This window comes from Chanos chanos, chromosome 4, assembly GCF_902362185.1.
Source record: "Chanos chanos chromosome 4, fChaCha1.1, whole genome shotgun sequence".
Taxonomy (NCBI): domain Eukaryota; kingdom Metazoa; phylum Chordata; class Actinopteri; order Gonorynchiformes; family Chanidae; genus Chanos; species Chanos chanos.
The window spans coordinates 49,703,937-49,722,234 of record NC_044498.1 but is presented as its reverse complement, the minus strand read 5'-3'; the positions used below and the strand labels follow the sequence as shown (position 1 = coordinate 49,722,234).

The following is an 18,298-nucleotide window of genomic DNA, read 5'->3' as shown; positions in this document are numbered from 1 at the left end:
GTAAAGACCTCCAAATAAATTTCTTGAGGTGGCTGAATTAGTTTCAGGAAGCGTTTTGGACACGCGAAGTAGTGTTTAAATTCCTTTCGCTAGATGGCACACTAAAAAAAATCTATCTTAAACTCAATGTATAGTCCCTCTCGAAAATTCCTCGATGTTCATGGCCGGAGAATTTCCTGCATTGTTATGCAATACGTAATAGCTGGCTACATAATGTAGTGCCACGGCGCTGGAGTAGTACACTTCGCCGTAACAAGATACTCAACGAATGTAGTTTGTGTCCATTAAACAGTCTTGGTTCACTTAAATAAATGGTTAAAAAGAACTGAAGTTTTTTTTGACAGGTTTGTGTTCGCCAACCGTAACTCGTTAATTCTGCTGTCGCTATAGCTGTTTCCTCAAATGGCTAAGCACTTGTGCTGTCAATGAAGAGCCATCCGTAGCTATCGAAGCCTCTTCTTTGGGTTGTTAAATTGAATGTCTAAGTTTATTCTATGTCTAAATGTTTTTCTACCTATGCCATTGTCAAGAGTGCGCCTTGTTTTTGGAAACTTAGAAAGACGTGTCATCAACCAGCTATCAGTTTTAGCTCGTTAGCTTTAAATACCCTATTGTTTGTCATTTGGTGTTTTGGCTAGCAATTTGTATTGTCTGCTAGTTCGGAAAATTGGTAATGTGACATTCCCCTGTTATTATCGATGGTTATACGTGTCTGAATATTTTAAATTTAACTTACGGTCAAATTACCTAAGTTTAAGTAAACTCTCAATGAAAACCACTTCATACGTGATTGGTTTTATACTGTTTCATGTCGTTTATGCTTTAGCCTTGATTTTCTGTGACAGGTTTAACTTGAATGCTTTGCATTTTCACCTGTATTGACTTTATCATTCCTCTTAACTAAGTAAAGGTCGACTACAAGTCCAATGCTTTACTTTTTTTATTCACACCCGTAGTAAAGCTGTCGCTCTTCACTAATAGTTACCTCACGATGCCTGTGGACGGTAACAAAGACCCCGACCTCCCAGCGTTGCCCAGTCCTGTTAGTGTTCTTACTCCAGGAGGTCAGGAGGACAATGGAGGCAACAGAGCGACCACCGGCCTCTCCATCCCGGGGACCAGCCGCGAGGAGCCGCCTGCCGCTTGTCCTGAGACTGTGGCAGGTGAGAGCTCCAGGAAACCCCAGACTCTGCTCCAGATCAACCGTCAGGAGATCCAGGCCGTGGCCCAGAGCGCCCAAGCGGCGGAGCTCCAGGGACTCGGCGTGGACGTGTACGACCAGGACGTGCTGGAGCAGGGGGTCCTGCAGCAGGTGGACAGGGCCATTCAAGAGGCCAACAGGGCTGCAGAAAAGGCAGAGGCTGAGAAGGAGTACGAGTCTGTGCTGGATGATGTCAGGTATAAAAAAAAAAAAACCCCAAAACAAAACACATTACTCACGTTTCCTTAGCCTGGGACTGAGACACCAAAGAGTTATAGAATCATTACTGGTTGGTTTCTGCTTTGCTTTTCATTGTTGTTTTGTAATAAGTTCACTTATCATCACGTTATATGAATAGTATTTTGTGTCTCCTCAGGTCTTGTACAAGTGCATTAAAACACATCAATAAAATCTTAGATCAGCTCACTCCCTATGCCGCTTCCAGCAAAGACATCAGCCGCAAAATAGAGTCTGTCAAAAGGCAAAAAGAGAATAAGGTAAGCAGAAAGTATCTTTGGACATTTTACACTCTGACTGACTTTATGTGAGCCTTAGAACAGGAAGCGTGGTGTTGTAGAATGAACTAAATCCTCATTGTATCCATAGAAACAACAGTCACATTGACTGATCTTTATAACTGCCACGCAGGAAAGATAAGAGCATTTATGATACCCATTATTCATATAGATCATATAAAAAATTATGAAAGGTGATCTGCAAACTCACGCCACTTCGCCACGTCAGTACATTTTGAAGCCTTTATTTATCTATTTATTTTTATTTATTTTATTTTTTTTTTACAGGAGAAGCAATTAAAAAAGATCCGAGCCAAGCAGAAAAGACTTCAGGCCATTCTTGGCGGAGAAGACGCTCAGAAGCTTGAGGAAGAGCTTTCAGTAGAGGATGACGAAGGTAAGAGTGATGAAGAGGCCCAGCGGTAAAGCCTGTGACGCTTTATCGTCTAATGGATGTCGCAGCGCAATTGATACAAAGGTTAAGATTTCAATCTGGACTTTTCATATAGTGTGTAACAGTCATATACCAGTGAGTCAGTGGTTTTGCAATGACTTTTGTCAGTAGCTTTGGGTCATAAAAGCATACTAAAGTGGAATAATCAGTAATCCAGGAGGGTCTATGGAGAACCTGGTATCTGTGAATGAGACTTGGTATCTCTTGGTTTTCTGTGTTATGTCGCTTCCATTGGAGTATTCACAGTTTATGCCTGCCGTTGTTCATTTTCACGGTTATGTATGGTGTTATTCCTGTATCCAATAACTCTTATCCTGTTCCTTTAAAAATGCCATATGTTTGGGACATCAAACAGATCACTAACATAAGCCAGACAAAATCAAAAGATAAGTAAGACATGAAGGAAATAAATAATACTGAAATAAAATAGCAAAAAACTGACAACAACAGTAATAATAAAACAGGTAAGACATGTTGGAAATAAAACGGTGTGCTTGAATTAATAAAAGGATTACCTAAACAGATACATTTTGAGAAGTGATTTGAAAGATGACACCGATCTTTGTCTTGAAATACATCACTGTCCCTCGCAGCAATTGACAGTCCACACAAATCATCTGTTTTGATAGCCTTTTGATAGCCTTTGTAAAACAACCAAGTTTCCTCTCGTGAATATCTCAGTTAAATTCTATTATAGACAACGTTATGACTAGCATTGTGTCGCGTTACATGTCGTGTTATCTGTTTGTTGAAATGAGCTGGCAGATGTATTGACTGTTGTAATGCTATATCTGAAAAACCAGTAGAACTAAAACAGTGGGCAGACTTTGGAGTGTGTAAAACTGATCCTGAATCTGTCTTATTTGTGACAGAGCCCGGGCCCTCCACGCTGGGTAGCATGCTCATGCCGGCCCAGGAGACCGAGTGGGAACAGCTCATCCGGACAGGTCACATGACCCCGTTCGGCACGCGGATCCCGCAGAAGCAGGAGAAGAAAGAGCCCCGTAAGGTCATGCTGAGCGAGAACTCGGGCTTCGACAAGTACCTCGCCGACCAGGCCGCGCTGGCGGAGAACAGGAAGAGACCCCCCCTGAAAAAGAAGGTCAAACGGACTCTTTCGGGGAGCGCCTCGGACGAACACGGCAGCAAGACGAACAAGAGAAACGTCGCCCCCACCAGGCAGGATAAGAAACTGCAGAAGAGAATGCGCAAGCTCCAGAGGACGGCTCTGAGAGCACACCCCAAAGCCAGGCCCAAAGTGGAGAAGGACTTTACCCAGGCCAGGAGAAAGGGATTGGGGGTGGGGTCCGACAGCGAGGGCTCGGAGTACGTGCCCAGCGACGAACTCATGGACCCCGAGGAACCCGAGCGGGACGATGAGTTCTGGGTGGATGAGGATGAGGAGTATGAGCTGAAACCGTACGAGAGGAAGAAGAAGAAGAACGAGGCCAAAGGCGGGAGGCCGAAGAAAGAGGACCACAGCGATGAGTATGTCCCCAGCAGCTCAGAGGAGGAAGATTCCGGAAGAAAAGGCAAGGTTAAGAAACACAAAGATGACGGAGATTTGGAATACTACAGGCAAAGGATTAGGTAAGTTTTCGCTTCCGCCCAATGGCTGAAATTCATTTAGACTTTTTAATTGTCTGTTTAGTTAATGATTTAAGCAAAACACTTTTTTTTTTTTTTCCCGCCCAGCATGTGTCTTGGAATAGATAATCCCACTGATGAGATTGACAGCTGTCTCTCTACAAAATTCTGTATCTATTCATACAATTCTCATTGTTTGTTTATTTATTTATTTGTTTGTTTGTTTTTTTGTATGCGTTCATGCCATCATTATAATGTGAAAATTAATAACACCAAACCTAACAAGATTGTGTATTCATATTTATAGCAAGCAAATTGTGTTGGCATACACTCTTCTCTTGCCCTTTCTCCATGCTGGGTGTGGACGTGAATGTTGTCGCAGGCCTTTCTGAGTCTGGTGCTGGAGCAGAGCAATGAAGTCAGGGTGAAGAAAAAAAAAAAAAAAAGAAAAGAAAGAAAGAAAAAAAACGTAATTAACTGAGAGAATGCTTCGTCTTGACTTAATTACAAGTGCAGTCTCGGAAGCCCATGATAAAGGGAACAGTTTCCAATGACAAGGCCCACCCCAAATGAAGATGGATTTTTTTCCTCCCTTTCAGCTTCTCTCTCTCTCTCTCTCTCTCTCTCTCTCTCTCTCTCTCTCTCCACACCTTTCTTTGGGGGGCTCCAGCTCCTAATTGTCTGTATCAATCTTAATTTGCTTCTTGACGACATGGCGACTAACTGCCATATCCGTGCAGGCAGAAGTGGATCAATTAAAGCTGGCCCTGTGTGAGTGAGGCCCAGGGAGCTAGCGAAGACAGAGGCCAGAGAACACTGAGCCTGGGAAATACAAACTGTCAGCCAGGGACGTGCCTTCTCCATCCTCACGCTATAGCTCTACCTTTACGCCACTGAACAAAAGCTTCCCTCTGGCACTACCTTTAATAGCGTTTGCCAAGTCAAATTAAGAATCCCTGTGATAAAACACGGAGATTCTCTGTCACTCAGTTTCATTTTCTCATCTGTAGTCAAAAACTGTGGTCTCGGGGCGGCGTGGGAGGTATTGCAGCCTGTGGAGGTTGTTGTTGTTGTTGTTGTTGCTGCTGTCGTTGTCATTGTTGCTGTTGTTTTTGTTGTCGTGGAGAAAACTTGTAGCTGTACTGTTATGGCTGTGCTCCTGCAGGAGGTGGAAGAGACAGAGGCTGCGTGAGAGGGAGGAGAAGAGAGAAGCAGGGGAGGAGGACTCCGAGGAGAGCGACGCTGAGTTTGACGAAGGTTTCAAAATGCCCGGCTTTCTCTGGAAGAAACTCTTTAAGTACGTATCTGACCCAGACATCTCAACAGTTTCATCAGCTTGGGTCACAATAGACGTCTCCTATTCATTCATTTAAGAGGACAATGCACTGCTCTCTACATGTATTAGGGACGCTTTTGATTTACAACATGTAATTGTGAACGAACTGTCGCTGTGGTATTTCTTTGTATAAGTTTTTAATGTAGAATGTAGTTCTTTTTATCTTGTAGAATCTGCCATCACAGGGCTATCCTACGTGGTGTTATGGCTTTGTCAACGTGAGCATCACTCATACGATGTTTACAAGGCCATTTATCTATAATCAATAGAGATAATGGCCTGATGATTAATTTATCAGCCGTGGTGTTTGTGTTTGCTGCTGCTGCTGCTGCTCTTACATTTTGTCCTACAAGTCCACTTTTGTTGTTGTCGGTGTTGTTTTTGTTTTAGATATCAGCAGACAGGTGTCAGGTGGATGTGGGAGCTGCACTGCCAGCAGGCAGGGGGCATTCTGGGAGATGAGATGGGCCTGGGCAAGACCATTCAGATAATTGCCTTCCTGGCAGGATTGAGCTACAGCAAAGTCAGGACACGTGGTTCTAATTACAGGCAAGAGCAAACAAAATTCACCCCCCCACCCCCACTTTGAAACCCATCTCTACACACATGCTTATGTATACACGAGTCATTTATGTAAAGCACGCATTATGTGAACATGCTTAGATACGGAGCAGTTACCACTCTCCCTCATGTCACACACTCGTATCCAACAGCCATCACTCATTTAGCCCCTTCTACACACACACACACACGCACGCGCGCGCGCACACACACACACACACGCGCGCGCGCATACACAAACACACACACACACACACATATACATACACACACACACACACACGCATACACAAACACAAACACACGCGCGCGCGCATACACACACACACACACACACACACACACACAAACACACACACACACGCACACACACACGCATACACACACAAACACACACACACACACTCACACACACGCATACACACAAACAGAATCCCTCACTTACAAGCCACCCACCCTCTCGCCCACCCTTCAGACTGTGAGTCTGGTACGCGATGAATATTTTAGCAGCTGGATTGCTGGTGGAGAGAGGTTTGGCGTGAATTATTGAAGACGTTTCAATTATGATATTCCTCTAATTCTCTTAGTGGCGACATCAAAGGCGGAACAAGAACGTGACATGAGAGGGTGTCTGCGAAAGTGCGTGTATGTTTGTGAGGGGGGCGGAGGGGTGGGATTAAACATGGAACACGTAATTAAGCCCGTTTAAGGCAATACCTTTTTGTTTTGTTCTGCTGTGCCCAAGCCGGGGTGGGGTGGAGTTGGGGGGGGTGAGGGATGGGGGAGGTTCTCCCTTCTTCACTGGTCAATACTCTGTCTGGCGTCCACCATCCACAAATTGATTGTTTGCAAACTCAATTATGGCTCAATATCAATAGCTTCCACAATCCGGAATATCATATCAGTCCGTAATGTTCCCTGAGCCATTTAGTGCATTTTGTCGATGCGTCCTCCCTCTCTGCTAACACACAGAAAGCGCATTACCACGTCTCAGACGCCGTTTCTGACTTCACCGCTCGCTGATTTATTCAGAACACGGCCGGTCGTTTTACGCACGCAGGTCTGTAGGACTAAAAAGTTTCTCTTATTGATTTTATAGTAACGACTAGTGCCCCCCCCCCCCCCCCCCATGCTCCCTCCAGGCTCTGTCATCTCTTGTATTCATTCTTTTCAGATAAGTGCCACTAATACCTGTAGTCTAGGAAAGAGATCATAACGATTTTTTTTTTTTGTTCTTTTCATTTTGTTCGAAATCATAACCCAGTGAAGTTTATAGTGACCTTTAAATCATAAACTCATCTTAGTCTCCCATCCGACGCACTAATTCTCTCCGCGCGTAATTAGTTCAATTTGTCAGGGAATTGCTGAGGCACTTAAGCTGGCGAATCCGTTCGCCCCCGACGCCTTCTGGTTTCACCGCGGCGCTGCTGGACAACACGGAAAACTGGGAAACCGTGACTGCCGCGACCACGTCACAGTTCGTTATCTGTTGTCCGTTTGGTTCGTCCCGGGGGAGAGTTAGTGTGGTGGTCCTGTCTGTGACCCGCTTCATTTTGTTGACTTTTCTCTTTTCACTGATTGGCTGAGGCAGGTCTCTGTTCATTCCAGTACTTTTTCCACATGTAAAACTCTTAATGGGAGGGATGCAGAAACTTCTGGAACAAAAACGGAATCAAATTCTACATTGTTTCAGGCACTGAAAATGGTACAGCATTTGGAAAAATAAAGAGGAAGTGAGCTTTTTAATTTGACCAATGCATCTGAAAAACATAATACAGAACACAGACACTCAAATTTAATTTGTCTTGAACTCAGAAAGGGTTATTAGCTGTTTGAAGACCTTGACCTTTTGATCTCCTGCACAGATACGCTGGCCTGGGGCCCACCGTCATTGTGTGCCCGGCCACGGTCATGCACCAGTGGGTGAAGGAGTTCCATACCTGGTGGCCTCCGTTCCGTGTGGCTGTTCTCCACGATACCGGCTCGTTCACCAGCAAAAAGGTGACAATACCCTTTTAACCAGCTCTCCCTGTGTTGTATCCTCATATAAATCCACTATTTAGGCCCCATGGAAAGGCAAAAAAAAAAAGATTTGTTTCAGCACTTACCACTAAAGTGACCTGTGTCCAGTAATGTGCATTTGATTTTATTCTGATATTGTTTAGATAATGGATTCATTTGTTCTTAAAATTCTTAAAGTTCTTAAAATCTAACTCAGTTGTTTTACTCTGTTTGTGTTATTCTGGGGGGTTTGAGAAGGCTGTCTTGTACGTAAACTCATGAAAAAAAAAAGAGAGAGAACTTGACAACGAGATTGAGACAGAGTGGTGTAGCAGTGGTCCATACAATATCCGTGCCAGCGTGTGGTGTTTTTTCTCTTCGTCAGCACATAGGCTTGTGTGTAGTAGATCTGGCTCCAAGGAAATGTTAAATTAATTAAAACTAAGGTAGCAGGAGATGCTGCAGGGTTGGAGCGCAGTGTTTACCATGAGTGGTCCTCTCTCTACCCCCCCAACCCCCCCCTCTCCCTCGCCTGACACAGTGATTAATGGACGCTGCTGTCTGGCAGGCCATGCTTTGCCCTGTAGGAGGAGGACCAGTCTCAGGAGCACAGGGGAGAAGCAGAACAACGTTTGTGCAGCGCTAGCACCTAATGACAGAACCTTCACACGCACGCTAAAGCCGCGTGGAAAAAAAACCAAAAAAAAAACAGATGTAGCTGATTAATTGGCCGCAAAAGTGAAGAAAAGGAAGGGAGAAAGAGAGAGAGAGGTTACTTGCCTTCGAACGCTTTTAATTGGATCTCGCAAGGGAGCGTTTAGGTGGAAGTGTAGAGGCAAACACCAGGACTGATGGTGTTTGATATAGGCAACGTCACAGTAAAAGCCCCGATATCGTCAGTTCGACCAGTGAACTTCTTAAAAAAACGGCGTCCACAGACGCGGTGGGGCTAAAACGGGTTCCCGCGTGAACGAGGCAGGGCCGTAGGCGTAACGGAGCTCCAGTCGCTCGCGGGTGGAGCTAAACAACTAACGCGGTGCCGTCGTGTTTTCTCAGGAGAAGCTGATCCCCGAGATCGCGGCGAGCCACGGCGTCCTCATCACCTCGTACTCGTACGTCCGCATCATGCAGGACTACATCCAGAGGTACGACTGGCATTACGTCATCCTGGACGAGGGCCACAAGATCAGGAACCCCAACGCCGGAGTCACGGCGGCCTGCAAACAGGTCATCTGGACTTTTATTTTGACACCTTTGCTCTTCCATGACCACAAATGACCAGACGCAGCTGTTTATTCTTTCTTTTTTTTTTTTTTTTTTTCCTTAGCTGAACATATCTCCTGGTAGGGCCTGAGATTTGTAAATATAGTTAAGGGAAAGTAAAGGGGAAGACCTCAAGGGCGGTGATCGTCCATAGAGTCACAGTGTTCACTCATTTAGTTACACACTGTGTAGCATCTTTCAGTGGATTACCACTGATTTGTTTTTTGTTTTTTTTTTTGTCTTGTGAATAAAAATGATGAAGCACCCCAACGTTCTAGAAGAGTCTCTGACACCGTCAGGGACTGTATAAACGAGATGCCTTAGCTTTCCTCACTGATCACTGCAAAGTATTGATCCCTCCACAAGAAAAAAAATCCATGTTCATTTTTACATCGTTTCACTTCGGTATTGAATAAACTGAGGTTAATGGAGCTCGTTAAGACTAATCTGTCATACTCTGAATGTTAAGTAATGCCTAACCTTTAATTAAGCGTATCAGTAATTATCTCAGACCCTCAAACTCAACACAGCTTCCCCCCCCCCCCCCCCCCTCTATTCTGCTCAGTTACCCAAGTCTAACTGAATGAGCAGAGTGTGTCTAAATGAATAGGCACTGTAACATATTACCTGTTGTTTACACATTTGTTTTTTTTGTTTGTTTGTTTTGTTGTATGGTGCAGTTCCGGACACCGCATCGGTTCATCCTCTCCGGGTCGCCCATGCAGAATAACCTGAAGGAGCTCTGGTCCCTCTTTGACTTTGTGTTTCCAGGGAAACTGGGGACCCTGCCCACATTCATGGAGCAGTTCTCAGTGCCAATCACCATGGGCGGATATTCTAATGCCTCCCCTGTACAGGTCAGCCAGTGGTCTAAGACCTATCATACACCTTAACCAGTCAGCACTCTTTATGACATCTTTAAGACCCATGATTAATCTGGGCATTGTTTGTCTTTACCTGTTGCAATGAAACTCTGTCACTACTGTTCTCATTATTAACATTATAAAACTTGATCTGTGAGAGCTGACCAGAGAAAAGAGCAAAGCTGTGTGTTAGAGATGCTTAATAAAAAGCCAGAGGACAGTTCCTCTTCCGTACCATGTAAGGCCATCTAAGGAGAACACTGCTGTTTTAACGGTGAACGGAAAATGAATATTCCATTATTACAGAAGCTCTTCAGTAATACTCTGACTATATAGATTTCATTTCCTAACTGCTTTTAAAAGGCTATTGATGTTTCCTCTGCCAATAATAAAAACCTTTACAAATTATTAATGTTATTAAATGGTTTGAGATTGCTAACCCCATGACTCTTCCCCTCTCCATTATCTTCATGTTACTGACACTAGCACTCTGGACATACTCACATTTTTAATCCTATCATCATTCATAGCTGCTTTTTATTTTGTCCGCTCATAAAATCTTACTTTAGCTTTTTTTTTGTTTGTTTGTTTGTTTGTTGGTCGGTTTGTTTGAAATACATCCATTCTGTCTTTCTCGCTGGAATAAGCTGTTACATACACAGAAGAGTTTGTTTTGTTGTTGTTGTTGTTGTTCAGAACCGTTATAGTTGAGTGCTGTGTCAGAGACACGCAATCATATGTCTTTGTCTCTCTTGTCTGGGACTGAGCGTTTTCACTTGTCAGTGTGGATTAACGAGCAGAGCAGACGTTGGTCCTGGTCCCTGAGCTCTGTCTCTCTGGCAGTGTTTTGGTTAATGGTTAGTGAGAGGTGCACTCCACCGCGCCTGGAGCATGTTCCAGTCACACCATCACTGTGGCATATGCTCCACTCACAGCACCCATGTCCTTTCATTTAGATAATCACCGTCACCCGCCCCCCCCCCCCCCCCCCCCGTGTCTCTCTACATCTCTCTCTCCCTCTCTCTCTCTCTCTCTCTACATCTCTCTCTCCCTCTCCCTCTCTCTCTCTCTTCATCTCTCTCTCTCTCCCTCTCTCTCTACATCTCTCTCTCCCACTCTACATCTCTTTTCCCTCTCTCTCTACATCTCTCTCTCTCTCTCTCTCTCTATCTCTCTCTCTCTTCATCTCTCTCTCTCTCCCACTCTACATCTCTCTCCCACTCTGCATCTCTCTCTCGCTCTCTCTACCTCTACCCATCTCCATCCCTCTCTCTTTCTGTCCATTTCTCTCCGTCTCTCTCGCTCCACATCTCCATCTCCCTCTCCCTCCCTCCCTCTCTCTCTGACCCCCCCCCCCTTTTCAGTCTGTGTCTCTTTCTTTTGTTTCCTCAAGTGGGCCTTAATCCATGTTTATTGTGTTCCCTGCAGTGCTGTGGGCCTACTGCAGGCTTCCTTTTGATCTGTGGACCCCTTTAAATTACTGCTAAATGGCATTTGGCCTGAACGCTGGATTAGGAGAACATTATTGATAAAAGAGTGCCCCCCCCTCACCCCACCCCCCCGGAGTCCAGCAGCACTCTTATGAATCTTTAATGTGTCAATCTGCTGAAACGAGGGAGGGAAGGGGATGGGAGAGAGAGAGAGAGAATGCTAGAGATGCCTCAGGACACACATTTCTGTTTGCATTTCATAAAAATCAAAACTCAAGTTAGCACTCATTAAGTTTGCAAATATTAAAAGGAGCCTAAAACGGATGCCTCTTTTTTTTTTCTTCTTTTTTTCTTCTTTTTTTTATACACAGGCTTTAGGTATTGGAGATGGGAGACATGTAATGAGACCTCAAACCTTACACACAGCAACGTAGAATAGTGTTCACCAACCCCAACCCCTTAGACCCCTGGCCTCTTGTTGTTAGTGTTAACACAGAAAACTATATCAGTTTGGGTACTGAAAATATTTTTTTTTTTTCTTCTTTTTCTTGGGTTTTTTTTTTTTTTGGCTTGTTTCAGGTCCAGACAGCCTACAAGTGTGCGTGTGTTCTCCGAGACACCATCAACCCGTATTTACTGAGGCGAATGAAGGCAGACGTGAAGGCAAACCTCTCCTTACCCGACAAAAACGAACAGGTGCTGAGTTTTATCTCCCAGTTCATTTTCCTGATGACACCAACAGTCAGCGATTGCAATAAACGCATTAAATCCATTCCTTTTAAAGAACTTCACCGGGAAAAAGCTATGCATTTTTTATCAACAAGCATCTAAAATTGCATTGCTCTTTTCTTTTCTTTTTTTTTTTTCTCTCCTTTTCAAGGTCTTGTTTTGCCGATTAACTGAAGATCAACGTGAGGTCTATCAGAAGTTTCTGGATTCCAAAGAGGTGTATCAAGTTCTCAACGGAGAAATGCAGGTACTGACACCCATCCTGGAATACGCTGTTTTTGAGTTTCAGGCCAACTGACTAGCAGAACTCAGAAACGTTAAAGGGTGTGTGTGAGTGAGCGTGTGCGTGTGTGTGTGTGTGTGTGTGTGTGTGTGAGAATTGCATATGCACAGTAAGCTGGGCTAATGGTGTCTGATGTAAGTGCTGATAGAAGCAAGTGTTAAAGGTCGAAAGGGAAGAGGGTGATCTCTTTCTGGTCACGTGGGGCTTTTTTTTGTTGTTGTTGTTGGGGTTTTTTTAGCGTGAAAAGCCTTATTCATTATTCAGCTCTTAATCTAGCACAGCGGGTCTCTATGGCTCATTCAACAGTGAGAGTGCTGATCAAAAACATCGGGATATATTGAGACATGTCTGAAATTGTATGCAGTCAGTAATGTAAGCCTCACTGCTTAAACTTATACAGCGGCTTTTCAGTGGCAGTTACTACGTCTGCAGAAATGTCTTTTACAGTATTCTAGCTCATATCAAAGAGGATTAGGACTAATTTTGACAGCAGAAAGATACTTTTAGAGTGTGTCAGGTGAGAACAGAGTTTTCATGGCCAGACACCAGCAGGAGTTTCACACAGTGATCCAGAGTAATGATGGATTGAGTGTTAGCGTTTTTGTTTTATGTGGAAACTGTCATAGTGAGGAAGTTTCTTCCAAACAGGCTATTCATCACAATACTCCAACCAGGCCTGGAAGCTGAGGCACTGGGCTTTCAGCACAGTTTACTAACCCCTCATGTGGTCTCAAAGTCCATTAACCAACATATATAATGCAAAGACTGCTGTGCTCTCTGGAAAGGAAAGGGATGAGAGGAAGAGAGAGAGAGAGAGAGAGAGCGAGAGAGAGAGAGAGAGAGGCTTTTCTGCTTTGCTGTGGGCAATCACTCTTATTAAATCAGTTTAATTTATTAAGACCTTTATGAGCAGTGTTTTTGACCAGATCAATGTTGATTCAGGATTTTGGGGTTTTGTTGTGGGATTTTTTTTTTTCTTTTTTTTTTTTTTTTTTATCCAACTCTTATGTTTTTGTTTTGTGAGTCGAAATGAAAGCTTTCCACTCTGTCTCCTCAGGTGTTCTCTGCTCTCATAGCCCTGAGAAAGATCTGTAACCATCCGGACCTGTTCACCGGTGGGCCTCGTCTGCTCAGAGGCGTCTCGGAAGACCAGCTGAGCGAGGAGGAGCACTTTGGCTACTGGAAGCGCTCTGGGAAACTGATCGTGGTGGAGTCTCTGCTCAGGCTGTGGTTCAAACAGGGACACAGAGTGCTGCTCTTCACCCAGTCCAGACAGGTCATTCAGTGTGTGTGTGTGTGTGTGTGTGTGTGAGTGTGTGGGGATGTGTGCGTGTGTGTGTGTGTCTGTGAGTGCGTGTGTGTGTGTGTATGAGTGTGTGTGTGTGCGTATGTGTGTGCGTGTGCATGTGTGTATGTGTGTGTGCACGTGTGTATGTGTGTGTGCGTGTGTGTGTAAAAGAGAAGAGAAATTAAAAAAAAGGAATATGAGAATATGAAGGACGTAGCATGCCATTGCTTCATTTAACTAATCATTCCTCAGGTATTTCATTGCTTGTGGATATTCTGTTATTAACATCTGAAAACAGACAGGTATCAATTATAGCATGTTGTGATAAACGTGTTATGCACATAAAAGAATATAATGTTGCTTAGAAGTGACTGAGATTAAATCTAAAGGGAAGCAGTCTACAGACCTCTCAGGGAAACTTACAGGAATATCCACCAGCAATTCAAAAATGGCCCTAAAACATAGCATTATGGAAAATGGTTACAAACTATGTTTTCCATTTTCTTTTCCCAGTAAAATAAGTAAGATTAATATGAGAAGCTGGTGAAAAGTTCATACGGTTGAAAAGATGTATTTTGCCAATTTTAGCCGAATTCAAAGGGATGCATCTGTCAAAGCCAGTGCCTCTGTGGGCACACCTTAACTACAGAAATGCGAATAAATCGTGGCTATTGATGGATATGCTGTACTTCTCTTCTCATCTCCAAAAGAACCCCACTAAAGCAACCAATAAAGCTATTATGTCATTTCTCCCTCTAATAGAATTCATTATGACTTCTTATTGCATTGTAGGGTCTCTGTCAGAACCCAGCTGTCTGTGTTCAATAGAAATGAGATTTGGCTTCAGAGAGAACCTAAAACCAACACAGTTGGTATTTCTGTACATGTAATATTAATCTCGCTTAATCCTATTAGCACCTAATCCTGTTCTCGAGGCTGTGTCTGAAGCCATTTCTCTCTCTCTCTCTCTCTCACACACACACACACACACACACACAAACAGATGTTAGAGATCCTGGAGGTGTTTGTGAGGGAAAAAGGATACTCGTACCTCAAAATGGATGGCACCACCACCATCGCATCCAGACAGCCTCTGATTGCACAGTACAACGAGGTGACTTACACTTCCCCGTTCACAATCCGTGTCACATGTAATTGATATTTTCATATTCAAAATAAATACCAGGTGCATGTCAATGAACTGAGGGACTGTGATGATGTTTAGTTGGTTAGAAGTGTTGAGTGAAATGTTGCAATGTTCTCTTGATTTCCCGTATTAAGATTGCATGTGCTAAGGTTTTAAATTTTAAGGTTTTTTTTGTTTTTAATCATTTTTTTCTCTAGAACAAAGACATATTCCTCTTCCTCCTGACCACCAGAGTGGGAGGGCTGGGCGTTAATTTGACAGGAGCAAACCGGGTCATTATTTACGACCCCGACTGGAACCCCAGCACAGACACACAGGTTGGTCCGAACACCTGCCGGCCCCTAAGGTCTTCTCGCCTTCAACAAAGCCCCTTTCTCTGCCCCATTTTGTACGCATACCTGCGCATTGCTTTATGCTGATTTTTCCCATCGTTTCTTTTCTCTTGCCCTTCCACAGGCTCGTGAACGTGCTTGGAGGATTGGGCAGACACAGCAGGTGACTGTCTACAGGCTACTGACCGCTGGCACCATTGAAGAGAAGATTTACCACAGGTTCGTCATGAGATTTACAGGGTTTGGTGGAGATGCTCTGCACCAAAAATCCTTTCCATTAACTGCTTACATACACTTACTGTAACATTTAACTGTTTGTAAATCCATGTATTAAAACAGCAACAAATGTACATTTTTATAAGTAACCCCATTCAAGTTAGTCGTAAGTAAGTCTCTTTTCATGTTTGATGTACAATTGTTACATCAAATATTTTTCATCCAACTGTTTTGATGAAAAATATTTTGTTGAGCTCTTTGTGTAAGTACAAACCTTATAACAACCGCACCTATAAAACCAGGTCTTCTTTCCAAGATCCATAATGTCTTTTATTAGAAAAACATGCTTAGGTATTGAATACTTCTAAAGGAGCGGAGTTTTCAAACGAGCTTCTTTGTAACGATCGCACTTTGCCATTTGGATTCATTATGATGTAGCTAAACCATTATAAACCATAATGCCCTGCTCCTGTCTGCAGGAGCTCAATAGAAAGTAATTGAAAACTGGTTATTTTCTTATTACATATCTGCAATACAAATATGCAAATGGGTCGCTGAAGAATGTCCTCAACCTATTGTGTGGTATGATAAGTAGGCGATAGGAAATCCCAAAGACCATGAAACAAGGGGTTGATTACATACCAACTCAATCGTTTACTCCCAACTTACGTCCCAGTATATTTTTTCCCCAGCAGTTAAATCGTTCAGTTGGGTAACATTGCGGTGGGTCAGAGTCTAGACTGATAAAGTTTGATTTCTGGTCATTATGAAAATGTCTAAACTGCGGGCCCAGAGTGTACCATAAGACGGAGTTACAAAAAAAAAAAAAACTACATTAATTATTTCCTTGGTCTAATCCCATAGACAAATCTTCAAGCAGTTCCTCACCAATCGAGTGCTGAAAGATCCCAAACAGCGCCGTTTTTTCAAGTCCAACGACATTTACGAGCTTTTCACACTGAGCAGTCCTGATGGCTCCCAAGGAACAGAAACCAGCGCAATATTTGCAGGTAATATTCAGATTGGACACAATATTCTCCATCAAAGATGCCTGTCATACAAGTTTTACAGACTTTTACATGTTTTATTGTGTCTATATCGAATCGACACTTTGCCGACCGCAAAGCAGTACAGAGAAGCAGGGCTACGATATATCCATTTTTCTTCGTGTATTTAAGCATCGATTTTGGTGCCTTCCTTTGTGTAGGAACCGGCTCAGAAGTTCAGGTTCCAAAGAGACAGAAGACCCACCGGCCGCCTCACTCCAGACATCGCCAGAAAGAGATGTCACCCAAAACAGAGCTACAGTCTCAAAACATTACATCTCCTTCGGCGAACTCTAAAACCATTGGCACGTCCTTTGGCGGGAGTGGGTCAAAGGACAGTAATATGGGCACGCTTCTCAATAATGTCAACACCATTGACTCAAACCAAGAAGGAACCACCAAGGACCTCCAATCAGAACTGACATCCACGTCCGACGCTGTCGGAGATTCATCCGCAAACGGGTCCACTGCTGGGCAAGAGAGTTCTAGTCCTCAGAAACACACGGAGAAAAGGAAACACTGCGATGACCTGGAGGAAGGGACTTCCTCATCAGACAGGCACAAACACAAGCCCAAAAAACACAAGCGCTCCAAAGACGCCAGGTTCGATGGTCACCGGATCCCACACCTGGTCAAAAAGAGGACGTACAAGAGAGAGAACGACGAGGACCAAAATGAGAAGAAGGACGAGAAGAAGAGCGATGATTACGTTTTGGCCAAACTGTTCAAAAAGTCCGGTAATTGTCACATCTTTCTTTCAGTAGCATATCGAACAGTCAAATCATCTTTAAAACACTTGCGTTTTAAGGTTCTAGCCCACTCACGAAACACTGGTGGCTTCTGAAACGATTTACTTCAAGTACGCCTCGTAATGTAGCCTCAACATCCACTGTAGCTTGATATTTTCTCTTCTTTCGCCTCCATAAGGCATCCACAGCGTTATGAAACACGACTCGATCATGGAGGCGTCAAACTCCGACTACGTTCTGGTGGAGGCGGAAGCGAACCGAGTGGCCAAAGATGCTCTCAGGGCTCTCAAACTGTCCAGGCAACACTGCAGGATCCCCTTCTCCAGAGGATCCACACGCCCAGAGGAAAGCAGATCACCCACAGCGCCGTCGGCAGCCAGGTAGGACGGGGCGGGGCGGGGCTTAGCTGCTGCTGCTGCAGCCCAAACACACCTCCTCTCAGCCTTCACATCTGATAGGCGTTTTTGCGCTGGAAAAATGCGATTCGCGAAACCTTTTCGGCCACCGTTTCTATTTTGGTTGTGGTTTCGCTTTCATCAAAACGTTGATGATGGTCGCTGATGAGAGCAATTTCAAGGTACATCTGAAAGATCCTTATATGTGTTTGTTGGGGTCGGTGCCTAATGTCTCTTCTGTGCCATTGTTTTTAGGAAAAGGTTTGGTCAGAAGAAGAACTCTCTTCTTTCTCAATCATCCTCTACCCAGTCACAAGCACCAGAGAAATGCAAGGTACGCTGGCACTGTTCATGTTCGAACCCTGTTCAGTTATAATCAGATCTCAACTCGAATTCATGTTGTCTGACAGATACGCAATCTTTTTATGTTTTTGTAGGATGCGGCCATTGTAAAAAAATCCAATATGAAGAAGCCAGGGTCAGCTAGTCACTTCAGCGGGGAAGACGTAGAGGAAAAGCCCGATGTCGCGTCTCTCTCCTCATCCTCTCTTCTGGCTAAAATGAGGGCCAGGAACCACCTTAACCTTCCTCAGAGCCGAGAAGCCGAAGAAGAAGAAGAGGAGGCGAGCGGCGGGCAGGCGACCGTCCCGCTGCCGTCCCCGACCGAACACGACGAGCTCCTGGTGGAGCTGAGGAACTTTGTGGCCTTCCAGGCACAGGTGGACGGACAGGCCAGCACCAAAGAGATCCTGGAGTACTTCACCCCTAGACTGACCACCTCCCAGACACCAGTCTTTCGAGAACTGCTCAGAAACCTGTGTGACTTCCACAGACTCCCTGGCCAGGAGGGCCTATGGAAGCTCAAAACTGACTTCAGATGAAGGCTGAGGACATTTTGAAAG

At 44.3% G+C, this 18,298-nt stretch overlaps 1 protein-coding gene across 1 annotated transcript; it reads left to right on the top strand.

Annotated features, from left to right (window-relative positions):
• Window positions 1–301: 301 nt before the first annotated feature.
• On the top strand, window positions 302–18,298 carry ercc6 (excision repair cross-complementation group 6). Its single transcript, XM_030772538.1, has 21 exons — window positions 302–344; window positions 982–1,398; window positions 1,578–1,698; window positions 2,005–2,113; window positions 3,043–3,760; window positions 4,923–5,054; window positions 5,484–5,642; window positions 7,520–7,655; window positions 8,712–8,882; window positions 9,599–9,775; window positions 11,791–11,907; window positions 12,092–12,187; window positions 13,281–13,499; window positions 14,515–14,625; window positions 14,856–14,975; window positions 15,115–15,209; window positions 16,071–16,216; window positions 16,414–16,989; window positions 17,180–17,381; window positions 17,652–17,730; window positions 17,834–18,298. The coding sequence occupies exons 2-21, from the start codon at window positions 992–994 to the stop codon at window positions 18,275–18,277; spliced, it is 4,335 nt and encodes a 1,444-aa protein (XP_030628398.1). The 5' UTR covers window positions 302–344; window positions 982–991; the 3' UTR covers window positions 18,278–18,298.

What these genes read in the sequence shown, in the direction of transcription:
- ercc6 (XM_030772538.1), top strand. Translation starts at nt 992, where the DNA reads ATGCCTGTGGACGGTAACAAAGACCCCGACCTCCCAGCGTTGCCCAGT. An exon ending in TACCCGACAAAAACGAACAG is followed by an intron (nt 11,908 to 12,091) that starts GTGCTGAGTTTT and finishes CTCCTTTTCAAG; the next exon opens with GTCTTGTTTTGCCGATTAAC. An exon ending in AAGCACCAGAGAAATGCAAG is followed by an intron (nt 17,731 to 17,833) that starts GTACGCTGGCAC and finishes ATGTTTTTGTAG; the next exon opens with GATGCGGCCATTGTAAAAAA.